A 15,828-nucleotide genomic window follows, 5' to 3' on the forward strand; every position below is an offset into this window, starting at 1 on the left:
GGCAGTATTCATGTCATGATCAGCAAATTTTGGGTACCTGCTAGGTGGGGGCGCGAGTGAGGAAATTGAAAATCTGATACCTGCAGAGCCAGCTGATCTGGTTGAACAGTTTTCAAAAATGTTGGAATTGCCCTCAGAACAGGAAGATTGTTCCTTCTCACGCCAGGAAAGTGCTGTTCTGGTCTTCGAGGGTGTGAACCTGACCTGACTTCCAACTTTGCCATGAGCACAAGGATGCTATTAGGCATGTTTTAAAAACCTTTTGAATGTAATTTCTTATAATTTACTAAGAAACTAATGTGTCCCAATATAACTAGCAGATGATTCTGTATATGTTTTAAAAGTCAATTTTAAGCATTTTAAAATCGGATACTCACACGTGGATTGACACTGATTAAAACTGTTTGCTTTTTGTGATAAACCAATTTTCAGCTGTATTAATCAAACTGAGGTCTCACTCTTAAATATTGCAGGGGTTTTTTCCTAAGAAAAAAATCCATTCTAAAGCTGCCAGTTTACCCTGATTCATGTCAGACTTTGAATTCAGTGTTGCGCAAATGGGTTTGAGTGGAAGGTTGGAAAAAAAATACCTCTGAAAACAGGCACAATTTCTACCTGGGCCAATGATAATGCTAAAAACAAATTTTCTATCCAAAATGTCTGGAATTTTCAGAACACTGGAGAGAATTTTTGCTGCAAGACTGATTTCACACTCTATTGTTATCACAGTGGGGTGCCTGTCATTTCACTGTTTGATTGACAGCTCCACATGGTTATAAAGTAGCCAAAATTCCACCTGAGGTCCAAATCCGGAAGTCCTGCCATTGAACCTGGCACCCAACATTTTTGTGGGGGGGTGGGGTGGGGGGGGGATGGGGGGAGGAATGGGTTGGGTTGTAGCTTGCACATCCTTGGTTCACTGAGGCAGCTGCAAGTGATAAAGTGCAGTTCCATTAGTCAGATCTAATTTTCATTAGTGGGAAGCCCAAAATATGACTTGTGGGCTTTACACTTTTCAGGAGAATGTCTAAATCCGAGGCCGTTGGAAAGGTAAGATATCCTTTTGGAGAGGCAGGGTACCTTTTTGGACATGTTCAGAGACACCTTTGGGAGAGGTCAAGTGCACTTTGGGATTTTTAAAATTAGACATGCATGTGTGTAAAAAGTGGATAAACTCATTGGAACAGTCAAGCTATCAGTGCATTTAAATCTCCTGGCTTTTAAATTTAAAAAAAAATTCTTCAATTTAAACAAAAAAAACAGTGCTAGTGATTTTGCTGTGTCTGTTGACATAATCCTGATGATTATCATTATGGGATCTGTGCTGCGTGATTGATTTCACTTATCATTTCATAGTGGGTTCCTGTCAGTTTACAGTTTGATTGACAGCTCCAAGTGGTTATAAAATCTTTGATGTGGGGCTATGAATAAAAATGTTTTTTTTTAATAAGTGATTAAGCACATGAAGGAATGCAAATGTATTCAATGAGTTTTTATGAATGAGTGTGTTTTTTAAAAATAAAGTCTGCAATAGGCACATAGGCCTGAATTTTCACTCCTGGGAGCGAAGAGTCAGGACAAATCATGGGTCCGCAAACCTGACCTAGGAGAAATTGCCATGTAAGGTTGGAATTTTGGTCTGGGGGGTTCAGGTAAAAATGAGAGTTGTGGCGGGCGATTCTGGAAAGAATGTGGAGGCTGCTGTGTGCGGAGGAGGGCTGGGTGGAAGGCCAGCCTTGGTGCTCCAGCACTTTGTCAAAGAATTTAAAAAAGAATAAAACAAAAAAAGCCCTCAAATCCTCAACCCTCACTGCCCCTCCCACCGCAAGCACACACTCACAAGGCACTATCCATGCCAACCCATCCACCTCATGCCCTCCTCCTACTTCCCATGTTTCCTCATAACCACCATGCCAACCTATTACTCTGTATTCACCCCCATGGCCTTTCATAGCCCCTATTCCAACTTAGTGCCAATTCATGCCCTCCCACCATCAACCTTTGCCCTTACACCTACCTTGCAACTCATCTGGTATCCACCATGGGCAGACTCAGGACCCATTCTGGGATTAAATAAAGTTCTTAAGAATTTATTGGTTAATTTACTATTTCAAAAAAAACTCATTGCTGAAAACACATTTACTACATTTAACTTTTGTTAATTCCTTACAAAAACAAGCCATGGAATCTATAATCCCACTGAAAAAAATTATAATCACTTGGAGCTGTCAATCAAACTGTGAACTGACAGGCACCCCACACTGTGATAATGAAAGGTTGTGAAATCAGTCATGTAGCACTAATCCTGTAATGATAACTGTAAGGCTTATGTCAACAGAAAGTGAAATAACAAGCACTGATTTTTATTTAGCACTGTAGTTTGCTTTGTTTTAATTTGAAGGGCAGGAGTGTTAAATGCCTTTGCAGTTTGACAACTCCCGTTGACAGCTCTGTTGACAGTTCTAATGAGCTTGACAGTTTCAATTAGTTTATGCACTTTTTATCATGGTCCTGTGTACCTCTCCCAAAGGGCACCTGACCTCTCCAGAGGTGTCCCAGGACCACATCCAAAAGGGTACCCTACCTCTCCAAATGGGCACCCTACGTCTCCAAAGCACGTCAGCAGCTTTACGCCTTCCACTACCTGGTCTAAATTGCACATGTTGTGTATTGGACATATCACTCGCCAAAATCAGATCTGACCGAGGTAGCTGCACTTTAACATGTTTAGCTGTCTCCATGGAGCATGGATGTGTGAATTAGATACCCCCCTCTGCAAAAATGGTGGGGGCCGGGTTCAAAGGTGGGACTTGTGGATCTGGGCCTCTGCTGCCATTTTTGCTAACTCGAGAGCCTCTCCATCTAGAAGAAACTTCAGGCCTTAGCACTTTATTTCATCTCAACACGGGTCCTGAGGCCTGTGCATGGTGGATACTGGGTGAGTTGACATGGAGGGTGAAAGGATAAAGGGTGGTTGGTGGGAGCATGGGTTGACTGAGTTGGCACTAAATTGACCTAGGGACTATGAAGGGCCGTGGATGTGTGCATATAGGGACATAGGTAAGTACGAGGGGCTATGGGGGTCCGTGGGTGGGGGGTATGAGATGGCATGGGTTGGCATGGATGAGACATGGGGAGCATGTGGGAATGTGAGGGGTTTAGGGCTGGAGGGCTGTTTTTGTTTTAGTTTTATTGCTTTTCTTTACAGCTGGGCCAAAGTCCCAGGTCACTGACGCGGGTCTTTCACACATCCCACCACCACACCTGGTAGCTCCTGTGGCTGACTCTGCACTGTTTCTGGGGGGTGGGGGCCCCATCCCCCATTAATCAACCCCCCCCCCCCACCATCCCCTTCCTCCAGAACCATAATCGGAACATCCGGCCACCTTCTCACTTTTTCCATCCGGGTTTGCGGAGCTGGGAATTTTCCCCACTCTACGCTCCCGACTTGGGATCGAAAATTCAGACGTATTCCTTTCCTTCCCTGTTGTAAGCTGCAAAAACCAGGTTTGAGGGCTGCGCTCCATTACTCAGGGAAAGGACATTACTTATGCAATCCTGGTGGTGGCAGCATTATACATTCGGCTGACTGTAAGGTTATCAAATTGTGCTTTGTTTTGATGAGGGCACACATGCAGGTAAAATAAATAATAAGTTCAGGATTGGCATGGACAACATTTCTGGATGGGACGTAACCTTTTATTATGTATAAAATACACTCACTTCATGCAGGTCCTTCTGGCCAGGAGCTAAAAATTTATAAGCAGCTACAGTTCTCTGTCTTTCGCACTGGGGTAGACAAAACAACCAAATTTATAGTTGATAACTCCTTTCAGTTGTCAGAGTGTAGCTTTGGACAGAGTATCAGCTCAGACTTTTGAGTGGATGAGGTCTCCAAGTAAAAAAAAATTAATGAAGTGTTCAAACAAAATAATTTTATGGGTAACCATGCTAATGTGACATGCGTAATTCCTGATTTAAATTAATTCCCATAGGTAGCATTCAAAGTGGGTTCTTAAATGCCAAGTTAAACACAGTTTCATCATAGAAACTAAACAACTGAATGGTGCTCTCCACTCCAGACTAACTGTGAATAACAACAAAGGAAATGTGTTAGTCGATATATGTTGTAACAATATACATCCGTCCTTGTCTATCACACGTTAGGCATCATATTTGCTGCATCATGATGCCTCGGTCATTGTACTTCTGTTGGACAGAATATGTGCTACTCTTGCACGCGATTGGTACAAATTTCATTTTCATAGAACTGCAAGCTATCAAAACTGTAAAATGTCAGTAAATAATAATCGGCAGTGAATAAAGCACAAAAAAAGCAGAAATTGATGTCAAATCTTTCATAAATGGTTATCAAAATCTTTTTGACCTATTTCTTTTTAAGGTCAATAAAAAAGTACATAAGATAATAAAGGTATACAGGTCATGGTTGTAAATTTCCGTTGGGATTCTCCTGCTTGAGTGCCATATCTTTGTCAGCCCCAGAAACGTGGCTTCCAGACCATAAATATGCATTTTTGGGGTTTCTGTAGCTATCTTGAAGTTACGAAGGATGAGCTAGAGAGCTCCTGTGAAAATTCACTTCTACATAATTTCACAATATGATTAAACATACGTATTAAATTATCTTTTTTGGACTTTGAGTACCTTTATTAATATGAAGCCTCAATCTCTCTGAGAAGTCTGAAGTTGATATTCTTCCCAAAACTATAAGCTGGAAGGGGTTACGAGTTACACGCCCGTCTGTACTTCTAAAGATGCCACAATCGAGTGTGTGACATGGATTATCTCTACTATGCATCAGTACGATTCTCTCAATGCATTGGAAGCGTCTCTCATTTTAAGATATAACATTGGGGTAATTTTTACCTAATTCTCCCATTCAATGGGAAATAGAAGAACCAATTTTCCCCTCAATAATGAAAAACTTTATAATTTTGCCCCTCATGTATTGCTAAACCTCTGGAAACCAATTTGTTGGAATCCTAAATGCCAAATGTCAAGATGCTTGCTCCAATTTTGCCAAATCCCAAGACTAGCCCTATCCAACCAAACCAAAACCATTCCCTTTCTTCCTTTTCTCCCAATGTATTAATTTCACATTGCACCAAGTCATAAATTAAATGTTGCTGTTGAAAAGCACTGTGCCTAAAAATGAGGTGTCAACCTGGTGAAGCTACAACACAGGACTGTATGCAGGCTAAACAGAAGCAGAAGCAGCATGTGATAGGCAGAGCTAAGCTATCCCACAATCATAGCTTTAAAGTCTTGCCATGTCTAGGCATGAATGGTGGTGAACAATTAACCAACTAACAGGAGGAGGCTCCACAAATATCCCCATTGTCAGTAGGGGAGGTCATGGCATAGTGGTATTGTCGCTGTACTAGTAATCCAGAGACCCAGGGTATTGCTCTGAGGTTCGAATCCTGCCACGGCAGATGGTGGAATTTAAATTTAATAAAACTCTGGAATCAAAAGTTGATAGCCATTGTCGATTGTTGTAAAACCCTAATGCCTTTTTGGGAAGGAAACTCTTAAATAACCTCTGAAAACAGCCTAACAAAACGCTACAAAGTCACAAAGAAATGAAACCGGACGGTCCACACAGCATTGACCTAGGCACCCGAAACGACAATGAGAATCTCAGCTCTGTAAACCCTGCAAAGTCCTCCTTACTAACATCTGGAGGCGAGTGCCAAAATTGGGAGAGCTGTCCCACAGACTAGTCAAGCAACAGCCTGACATAAAGGCAAAATACTGCAGATGCTGGAAATCTGAAACAAAAACAAAAAATGCTGGAAAATCTCAGTAGATCTGACAGCATCTGTGGACTGCTCTGAAAAAGAGTCATATGGACTTGAAACATTAACTCGGTCTTTCTCTCCGCAGTAGCCTGATGAAACATACCTTACAGATCATGATGCCACCATCACCATCCCTGGGTATGTCCTGTCCCACCGGCAGGACAGACCCAGCAGAGGTGGTGGCACAATGGTACACAGTCGGGAGGGAGATCCCCTGGGAGTCCTCAACATCATGGACCCCATGAAGTCTCATGGCATCAGGTCAAACATGGGTAAGGAAACCCCCTGCTGATTACCATGTACCGCCCTCCCTCAGCTGATGAACCAGTGCTTCCTCCATGTTGAACACCACTTGGAGGAAGCACTGAGGATGGCAAGGGTGCAGAATGTACTCTGGGTGGGGGACTTCAATGTCCATCACCAAGAGTGGCTCGGTAGCACCACCACTGACCTAGTTGGCCAAATCCTAAAGGACATAGCTGCTAGACTGGGTCTGTGACAGGTGGTGAGGGAACCAACAAATAGGAAAAACATACTTGATCTCATCCTCACCAACCAACTTGTCGCAGATGCATCTGTCCATGACAGTATCGGTAGAAGTGACAACCGCACAGTCCTTGTGGAGACGAAGTCCTGCCTTCACATTGAGGATACCCTCCATCGTGTTGTGTGGCACAACCACTGTGCTAAATGGGATAGATTTCGAAAAGATTTAGCAACTCGTGAGGCGGTGTGGGCCATTAGCAGTAGCAGAATTGTACTCGAACACAATCTGTAACCTCATGGCCCAGCATATCCCCCACTCTACCATTACTATCAAGCCAGGAGATCAACCCTGGTTCAATGAAGAGTGCAGGAGGGCATGCCAGGAGCAACACCAGGCATACCTAAAAATGAGGTGTCAACCTGGTGAAGCTGTAACACAGGACTACTTGCATGCCAAACAGCATAAGAGGCAAGTGATAGATAGGGCTAAGCGATCCCACAACCAAAGGATCAGATCTAAGCTCTGCAGCCCTGCCACCCAGTCGTGAATGGTGGTGGACAATTAAACAACTCACTGGAGGTGGAGGCTCCACAAATATCCCCATCCTCACTGATGGACGAGCCCAGCAAATCAGTGAAAAAGATAAGGCATTTGCTACAATCTTCAGCCAGAAGTGCCGAGTGGATGATCCATCTCAGCCTCCTCTGGGAGTCCCCAGCATCACAGATGCCAGTCTTCAGCCAATTCGATTCACTCCACGTGATATCAAGAAACGGCTAAAAGCACTGGATACTGCAAAGATTTATGGGCCCTGACAATATCCCGGCAATAGTATTGAAGACATGTGCTCCAGAACTTGCCGCGCCCTTAGCCAAGCTGTTCCAGTACATCTACAACACTAGTATCTACACGGCTATGTGGAAAATTGCTCAGGTATGTCCTGTACATGAAAAGCAGGACAAATCTAACCTGGCCAATTATCGCCCCATCAGTCTACTCTCAATCATCAGTAAAGTAATAGAAGGGGTCATCAACAGTGCTATCAAGCGGCACTTGGTTAGCAATAACCTGCTCACTGATGCCCAGTTTGGGTTTCTGCCAGGGCCACTCAGATCCTGACTTCATTACAACCTTGGTTCAAACATGGACAAAAGAGCTGAACTCCTGAGGTGAGGTGAGACATCAAGTCAACATTTTACCGAGTGTGGCATCAAGGAGTCCTGGCAAAACTGGAGTCAATGGGAATCAGGGGGGAAACTCTCCACTGGTTGGAGCCAAACCTAGCAGAAAAGAAGATGGTTGTGGTTGTTGGAGGTCAGTCATCTCAGCTCCAGGCCATCACTGCAGGGGTTCCTCAGGATAGTGTCCTTTGCCCCAACCATCTTCAGCTGCTTCATCAATGACCTTCCTTCCATCATAAGGTCAGAAGTGGGGATGTTTGCTGATGATTGCACAATGTTCAGCACCATTGGCGACTCCTCAGATACTGAAGCAGTCCATGTCCAAATGCAGCAAGACCTGGACAATATCCAGGTTGGGCCGACAAGTGGCAAGTAACATTCGCGTCACACAAGTGTCAGGCAATGACCATCTCCAACAAGAGAGAATCCAACCATTGCCCCTTGATGTTCAATGGCATTACCAACACTGAATCCCCCCACTATCAACATCCTGGGGGTTACCATTGATCAGGAACTGAACTGGATTATCCATTTAAATACTGTGGCCACAAGAGCAGCTCAGGAATCATGCAACAGGTAACTCACCTCCTGACCCCCAAACATGTCCACCATCTACAAGGCACAAATCAGGAGTGTGATGGAATTCTCCCCACTTGCCTGGATGAGTGCAGCTCCCACGACACTCAAGGATCTTGACACCATCCAGTACAAAGCAGTCCGCTTGATTGGCACCAGATCCACAAACATTCACTCCCTCCACCTCTGATGCACAGTAGCAGCAGTGTGTACCATCTACAACGCGTACTGCAGGAATTCACCAAGGCTCCTTCGACAGGACTTTCCAAACCCACGACCGCTACCATCTAGGAGGACAAGGGCAGCAGACAGATGGGAACACCACCACCTGGAAGTTCCCCTCCAAGTCACTCACCATCCCGACTTGGAAATCCCGACTTCACTGTTGCTGAGTCAAAATCTTGGGACTCCCTTTCTAACAGCACTGTGGGGGTACCTACACCACATGGACTGCAGCTGTTCAAGAAGGCAGCTCACGACCACCTTCTCAAGAGCAACTAGGGATGGGCAATGAATGCTGGCCCAGCCAGCAATGCCCACAACCCATGAGTGAATAAAAACAAAAAGAAAAAAAAAATGGGGGAGCCCAGCACATCATTGCAAAATATAAGGCTGAAGCATTTGCTACAATCTTCAGCCCAAAGTTGCAAGTGGATGATAATTTGCATAACAATAATCTACTCTCAAATGCTTAGTTTGGGTTCCGCCAGGGCCACTCAGCTCATTACAGCGTTGGTCTAAACATGGGCAAAAGAGCTGAATGCAACAGGGGAGATGAGAGTGACTGCCCTTGATATCAAGGCAGCATTTGACAGAGTGTGGCATCAAGCAACCCTAGCAAAATTGAAGTCAATGGAAATCGGTGAAAACTCTCCACTGGTTGGAGTCATACCTAGCACAAAAAAAGATGTTTCTTTAGAGGCCAATCATCTCAACCCCAGGATATTGCTGCAGGAGTTTGTCAGGGTGGTGTCCTAGGCCTAACCATGTTCAACTGTTTCATCAATGACTTTCCCTCCATCATACAGTCAGAAGTGGGGATGTTTGCTGATGATTACACAGCACCATTTGTGATGTGACTCCTCAGATACTGAAGAGTCCTTGTCCATTTGCAGCAAGAACTGGACAAAATTCAGGCTTGGGTTGACTTGTGACAAGTAACATTCACGCCACACAAGTGCCAGGCAATGATCACCTCCAACAAGAGAAAATCTAATCATCTTCCTTTGACATTCAATGGCATTACCATTGCTGAATCCCCCACCAGCAACATCCTGGGAGTTACCATTGATCAGAAATGCAACTGGACCAGCCATATAATACTGTGGTAACCAAAGCAGGTCAAAGATTGTGAATTCTGCATCGAGTAACTCACCTCTTGACTCTCCAAAGCCTGTTCACCATCTACAAGGCACAAGTCAGGAGTGTGATGGAATACTCTCCACTTGCCTGGATGAGTGCAGCTCCAAAAACACTCAAACTCGACATTATGCATGACAAAGTAAGTCAACTGATCGGTACCCCATCCAATACCTTAATCACTGACTCCCTCTACCACTGGTGCACAGTGGCAGCAGTGTTTACCATCTACAAGATGCACTCCAGCAACTTGCCAAGCCTTCTTTGATAGCACCTTCCAAACCCACGACTTCTACCAACTAGAAGGACAAGAGCAGTAGGCGCATGGGAATGCTACTACTGCAAGTTCCCCTCCAAGTCTCACACCATCATGACTTAGAACTATATCGCCATTCCTTCACTGTCACAGGTTCAAAATCTGCACCTCCCTTCTTAACAGCACTTTGAGTTTTCCAATACCCGATGGACTGTAACGGTTCGAGGAGGTGGCTCATCACTTTCTTTGCAAGGGCAATTAGGGATGAGCAACAAATATTGGCCTTGCCAGTGATGCTGACATCCCATGAAAGATTTTTTTAAAATCTGTGTACAATAGATGAGAGGCAATTTGGTGAAAAATGTACCTGAGAAATTTGTGAGGGAAAGGAAAAGTGTGGTTGACTTTGCTGAGGTTTTCTTTTTATTGGAGCAAAACTTGGCCAGAATTTTAACCTTGGTGCACTGTTCCCAATGGCGGAACAGGAAGTGGGTGCCACTTCTCTCTTTATGCTTGTTCCCACGCGATTACAATTAATATTTAAAGTGTCCAGGTTTGCATGGGAGACACATGCCACCACATGGCAGAGGAAGGTTTTCAGTGATGAAACGTGCTGTCAGCTGCCAAAGCAGCAGGTGGGCTATAAAAGAGTCCTCTGCACAAACAGCGATGCTCTTCATCATAGCCACAATTTTTCTGCACCACTCCATTGCCATTAACATAAGACTTATTGAGAATACAAAGGTGGCACAGGTGTTTTTCAAATTTAAATTTCACTTGTAAATACTCCACGTTACATTGGTTTCACTTTATTCATGTGTGCAAAATGATAATTTGTTGAGACAGGCTTAGGGAGAGTGCTGAATGTACTGGCACGCCTCAAGTTTGGCACATACTGATGGTTGCAGGGGAGTTAGGGACATTTCTTTACTGTGAAAGAAATGATGTGTCTTGCGTTCTCTCTTCATTGAACGTTCATATGTTGTATTCGCCACTCTGTGGGACATGGCTGAATTTGCAGGCTCAGTTGGCCTCCCTTCCATGCATCCCAGAAGGAAAAAATAGTTTGGGCCAGTACTGTTATTTCCCAGTTTTTACTGGTGTTCCATTTTAAGGTATATAAGACCAGTTCGGACCAGTATTCTTATTTCCCCATTTTTACTGATTTTTCCTTCTGGGATTGTAAAGGACATTGTCCAAGATCACACTCAGTAGGGATAATTGAAATGCTGTAGGTGAACTGATAGCCCTTTAGGGACTCTGCCAGCCAACACCCTGCGATGGATCCACATGTGGACAGTACTGAGACACCGTCCTTTAGGCCCCTTATTTTCTTGCCTTGACTGACTGTTCCCACCACACTCAGGACACCAGGCCCTACCCTCTCCCACTCCTCTATGCTCCGACCCCACTCCAAACCCAATCCCCCACCACTGACTCACCCTTGCCAGTCCTGAACCTCTATGCAAGCTGCCATTCTCCTGCCCCACCCACCCCCACCCCCCCTCCCTTGTTCCACAGAGTTCAACAAGGAAAATTTCTGATCTCAGGCACAAAGCCAACTGGTGCATGCCACCTTTAAATAACATGAACTGGGTGCTACCAGATTCTTGTGCGCTGCTGACTTTACCTTGAAGGTAGGATGTAATTTTAAATGGTTTTACTCTCATAAGAATTCATGCCATGCAAATGTATTACAAGTAAGAACCTACCACAGGACGGCATGAGGCCTGACACGACACAATCATGTCATTGACTTAATCGCTACATCTCAACCCACCCTCAGGAAATCAAAATTTCAGCTCCTGTCTAATTCAGTCACGCTGCATGCCACGTTTCCCGCTCTTGCAGGCTCCATGAAATCCCCCCCATTATTTCTGAGATGTTGGTTACAGAAACTGGATGTTAAAAATCATTATTCCAAACAGGGTGCCATAACCTTCTTTTACCTTAGCTACAGGATCATTAACCAGTTTCCTTAAATTGGACACATGCCCTCTCAGCTTTTCTGTCTTTTCAGATGGTTCAGTTTGGAAGCATATTTGGCTTGTTACCAAGTAAATGGCCTTTTCTTGCACTTCACATTGGCACAGAATAAAATATTGATGGCAAAAAACCAAGAGTATGAACATGTTTTTTTTGACCCTTAAGACGGTCTATGTATCATCTGCTGATGTTGTTTTTGACAGAAAGAAAGAAGGCATAGCAGTTAACCGGACAGCATAACATTAGATTTACATGGAGAGCACTTGGGCACAAATCCCAGCTTTAGCTGATATCCCAACTTACCTGTTTACAACGGGTGAGTTTCCCAGGTGTTGGCTGGGTTACTCTCTATAGGTCAATCAATATGGACCATCATGGATGGTGCTCTACAATTTTCTAGACTATTCTAGACTAGTCCCATTAACTGAAGAAGAAGCTATGAAAATGGGAGCATAGTGAAGGGAGCAGAGAGAAAGAAAATCATTGTATTACTGCTGTTTAAATCTGAAACAAATGTTATTTTGGTGTATTTACATTGCTTACATTTGACTTTTACATTTATAATTATGTGCGGCTATGGTATTTATGTTCTAGATGTTGTTTTCTATGACACCAGGTTTAATTTTTAAATTTTGTAACATTGACAAAATGTTTACGTATTTGAACTGTATTTCTTTAATCAAGGCATTTAAAATCTCATTCTAAAAGTGACTTTAATTACTGCACCAAGGATAACCTACTTTTCTTGTCTCAGGTGATGTGGGTATGTAACTTGTGCCGAAAACAACAGGAAATCCTCACTAAATCAGGGGCCTGGTTTTACAGCAGTGGCCCGAACACTCCGCAGGAGGCTGACCCAACTGAGGCCACGGTGGGGGTGCCCCATAGAAACGAAGAAGCGCCACAGGAAAAGAAAGCAAAACTACAGGAGCATTCCCAATTCCAAGGTCCTTTACCCTCAGGGGACATTTCTACACCAGCGTCAGACAAAAACAGACCTCAAGGGCTCACGCGACAAGATTCAATCAAAAATGGTTCAGGGGTGAAGCAGCATTCAATGCAGACTGCCAGTGAGATAACCACAGAAAGGTATGATATTTACAATAAAATGAACAGTCACTTCCATCTATGAGACATTCTGGAGCATATTTTCTGTTGTTTGCCATTGGTAATTGCATCAGGGGCAAAATTTTGTATTTTTCTACCACTCTCGCTACAAGAGAAAATTAAAATTATTTTGAAGTGGCAATTTAGTTTGTATTCAAGGAGGTTATTTTCTGTCTGGTTACATGGTGTAGCCAAAGGATGAACTTAGAACCAAGGCAAGTAGTATATCAGGCTTTTTTTTATATTTTACCCCTTGTCATCACAGTGGCAAAACAGCCAAAAATGAACTTGGAGATATTCTTGTCACTTTTTTGGTGCAATATCACTAGAGAAAAATCAAGATTCACAAACATGCCTCTTGGTGCAGATAAAAATTCCCCTCTGAAAAGACCCTGATAATATGTTTTGAATGTCACTGCTGGTGCAGGTTAGAAGCTTAAAGAAGTGCTAGTAATAATCACTTACACCAACATATCTAAGAGAACCAGCCCTACACTGCTTTATTCTAGTCATTAAGAAACCTGTCTGCCTTACGTTCTTGTTAGTAAAGGGTGATGCGGTCTGAAATCTTCTAAACAGAAATATACTGCACCAGTGTGAGGACTACAATTATATATCTGCATCATTAAAAAAAAATCTCTGCTAGAAACCTAATTTCAGTGCCTTGCCCCAGAGAAAGAGTAAATGGTCATTTTGGGTTTAGAGTGTTTTCGTTTCATTTTTGAAGGTAAGCCAAATAATAATTCTGGAGGCAGCACAAGGAATATGAATCAAATCTGATGTTTTGACCTGCTGTTCCCCTTTTACCTGAATTCTTTACTTTTATGAAAAAATGAAGGCATTATTCGTAATTTAATACATGAAGTGCTAGAGACTTGACTCTCAAAACAAGATAAATGGCATCCTGCACATCCCTTACTTGGAGTCGCTTGCCTTATATAAGTCTGGATTATCTGTTCCTGGTCACTTTACTAGATAAAGCGCTGTGAAAAGAAAGTATCAAATCTGGTTGCTATGGCCAAACTGCATCCTCGGCTGGCTGGTTATTGGTAGTGGTGATGAAGAAGTTTGTGGTGTGGTGAATGTAGTCCTCCTCACATTCCTATATAATGAACTGCACAGGAAAATGTAGCTTGGTCCACCTCCACTTTCACAGCTGTAACTGAACAAATAAAAAAAAGGCAATATCCCAAAACACTGAGAGAGGATGTGTTGAGACAGGTATGTCCCAGATCTGCTTGACCAGGCAGCAATTTGAGGCACATCGCAGAAATGTGGTCTAAATGAGCCCTAAGTAATTCCATCTGAAGAAGACCACTTGATATCCTGAATTCTCCACATCTTTCCACTAGAAAATAGTGACTGGAGAATAGTAATCTTTGTTATCCAAAGAAAGACATTTTTATATTACTTTTCACGACCACAGGATGTCCTGAAGCACTTTACAGCCAATGAAGCACTTCTGAAGTGTAGCCACTGCTGTAGTGGAGGAAACGCAGCAGCTAATTTGCACAAGGCAAACTTCCCGCAAACAAGATCATCTGTTTTTGCGATTTTTTTTTTATTGACTGATAAATATTAGCCAAGGAATAATTCTTCTGCTCTTCCTCCATACTGCCATGGAATCTTTTACATCCACCTGAAAGTGCAGGCAGGTTCTCCTTTGAAAGATAACACCTCTGATGGTGCAGCAGTCTCTCAGTACTGCACTTGGGTGTCAACTTTGATTTTTGTGCTGGAGTCCTGGAGTGAAACTTGAATCCATGACCTTCTGACTTGAGGTGAAAGGGCTACCAACTGAGCCATAGTTGCCATATTAAAAGGGACAGCGTTGTTTTTTTTTCTCTTTTGTCAAACATTGAAATGCGCCAGAATTTACCTGGTTGCAATCAAAATGGTGTTTGGTTATTCAGCCTACTTAAGAATGGTTGCTGCTTTAGTAATGCATTGTGTGCGACAGTTTGAGTGTTTCCATGTGACGAGGTGATATGCAAATACAAACCTTTTGCTGTTCATCTCCAGCAATCAAGCAGCAGTATTTCAACAGCTAGACAAAATAATAGTGATAATAATTATAATAGTAAGATTATTATAAGTTCATTATAGTTCCTTCTTATTTTGACTTGTATTTAAATGAAAGCCTCTATTGTGTCTAGAAAATAAATGGTAATTTCAGTGGTTTTTGTTGTGAAGTAACAAATTGCTCTTTTTTCAGCTTCCCCTTTTTACATTAGGCCTGTGCCAAATGAGAGCGGCACTTGTGCCAGGTTATGGTCAATCCTGCCCGCAAACTGCTTTATTGGAGTTGCTTGATAATGCTGTTGTACTGATTCTCTACTGTTGTGAGGATATCACAATCATAAATCCATATCTCCAGTGTTTAGTGCCACCATGCTGTCAATTTTGTAGCATACTAAAAGAAACACTTGAGATGTTGGCTGAACAGTATATATTAGTGGTATACCTATGATTTCATCAACAAATACATTCATTATGGAACAGTAGCTGAGCAGGAATGAATTATAGATGTGTGTGTGGCCACGAACAGTTTGCCATGAATGCACAGAATAGGCCAAAGCCCTCAAGAGACTCCTGCATATTTGAAATTTAATGCTTCACCTCCTTTTTGGATATGACATGTAAGGAACTTTTTCTCTTTCCCTTGTTGTGAAAAATGAGCAATGGTAGACTGACAGTCAGGTGAACAGACCATCATGAATGTAGAACAATATAAGGTAGTGGAAGATTACAGAACAATGTGAAGAAAGATCTTTAAGTGTGTGGTTTTTAAAAATATGGTTTACAGGAAATAGAATATTAAACACCTACATTGTTTTATTGTTATTTTCACTAAGTAATTATTTAAGCATCAGTTACTGTAAAAATGCTACTATGATAGGTTTACAATAGGCAACGCCCTCTCCTACATACATGCATATACAAACGCACTCACATATTTATTTGATTATTTTATCATATGACATGTGCAAAACAGTCTGTTCTTTTTCTTCCCCACAACTGAAGGGTTAAAGCATTTTTCTCCTCCCTGTGTCT

General features: G+C 42.8%; 1 protein-coding gene across 1 annotated transcript in view; it reads left to right on the forward strand.

Annotated features, from left to right (window-relative positions):
- rims2a (regulating synaptic membrane exocytosis 2a) overlaps positions 1-15,828 on the forward strand; it is a 1,205,442-nt gene that overhangs the window by 458,701 nt on the left and 730,913 nt on the right. Inside the window, exon 5 of the mRNA XM_078540066.1 lies at positions 12,422-12,756. Within this exon, the coding sequence (XP_078396192.1) occupies positions 12,422-12,756 (335 nt within the window). The remainder of the gene's footprint in view (positions 1-12,421; positions 12,757-15,828) is intronic.

The sequence above is a fragment of the Cetorhinus maximus genome, chromosome 4 (genome assembly GCF_964194155.1).
Source record: "Cetorhinus maximus chromosome 4, sCetMax3.hap1.1, whole genome shotgun sequence".
NCBI classification, from domain to species: Eukaryota; Metazoa; Chordata; class Chondrichthyes; order Lamniformes; family Cetorhinidae; genus Cetorhinus; species Cetorhinus maximus.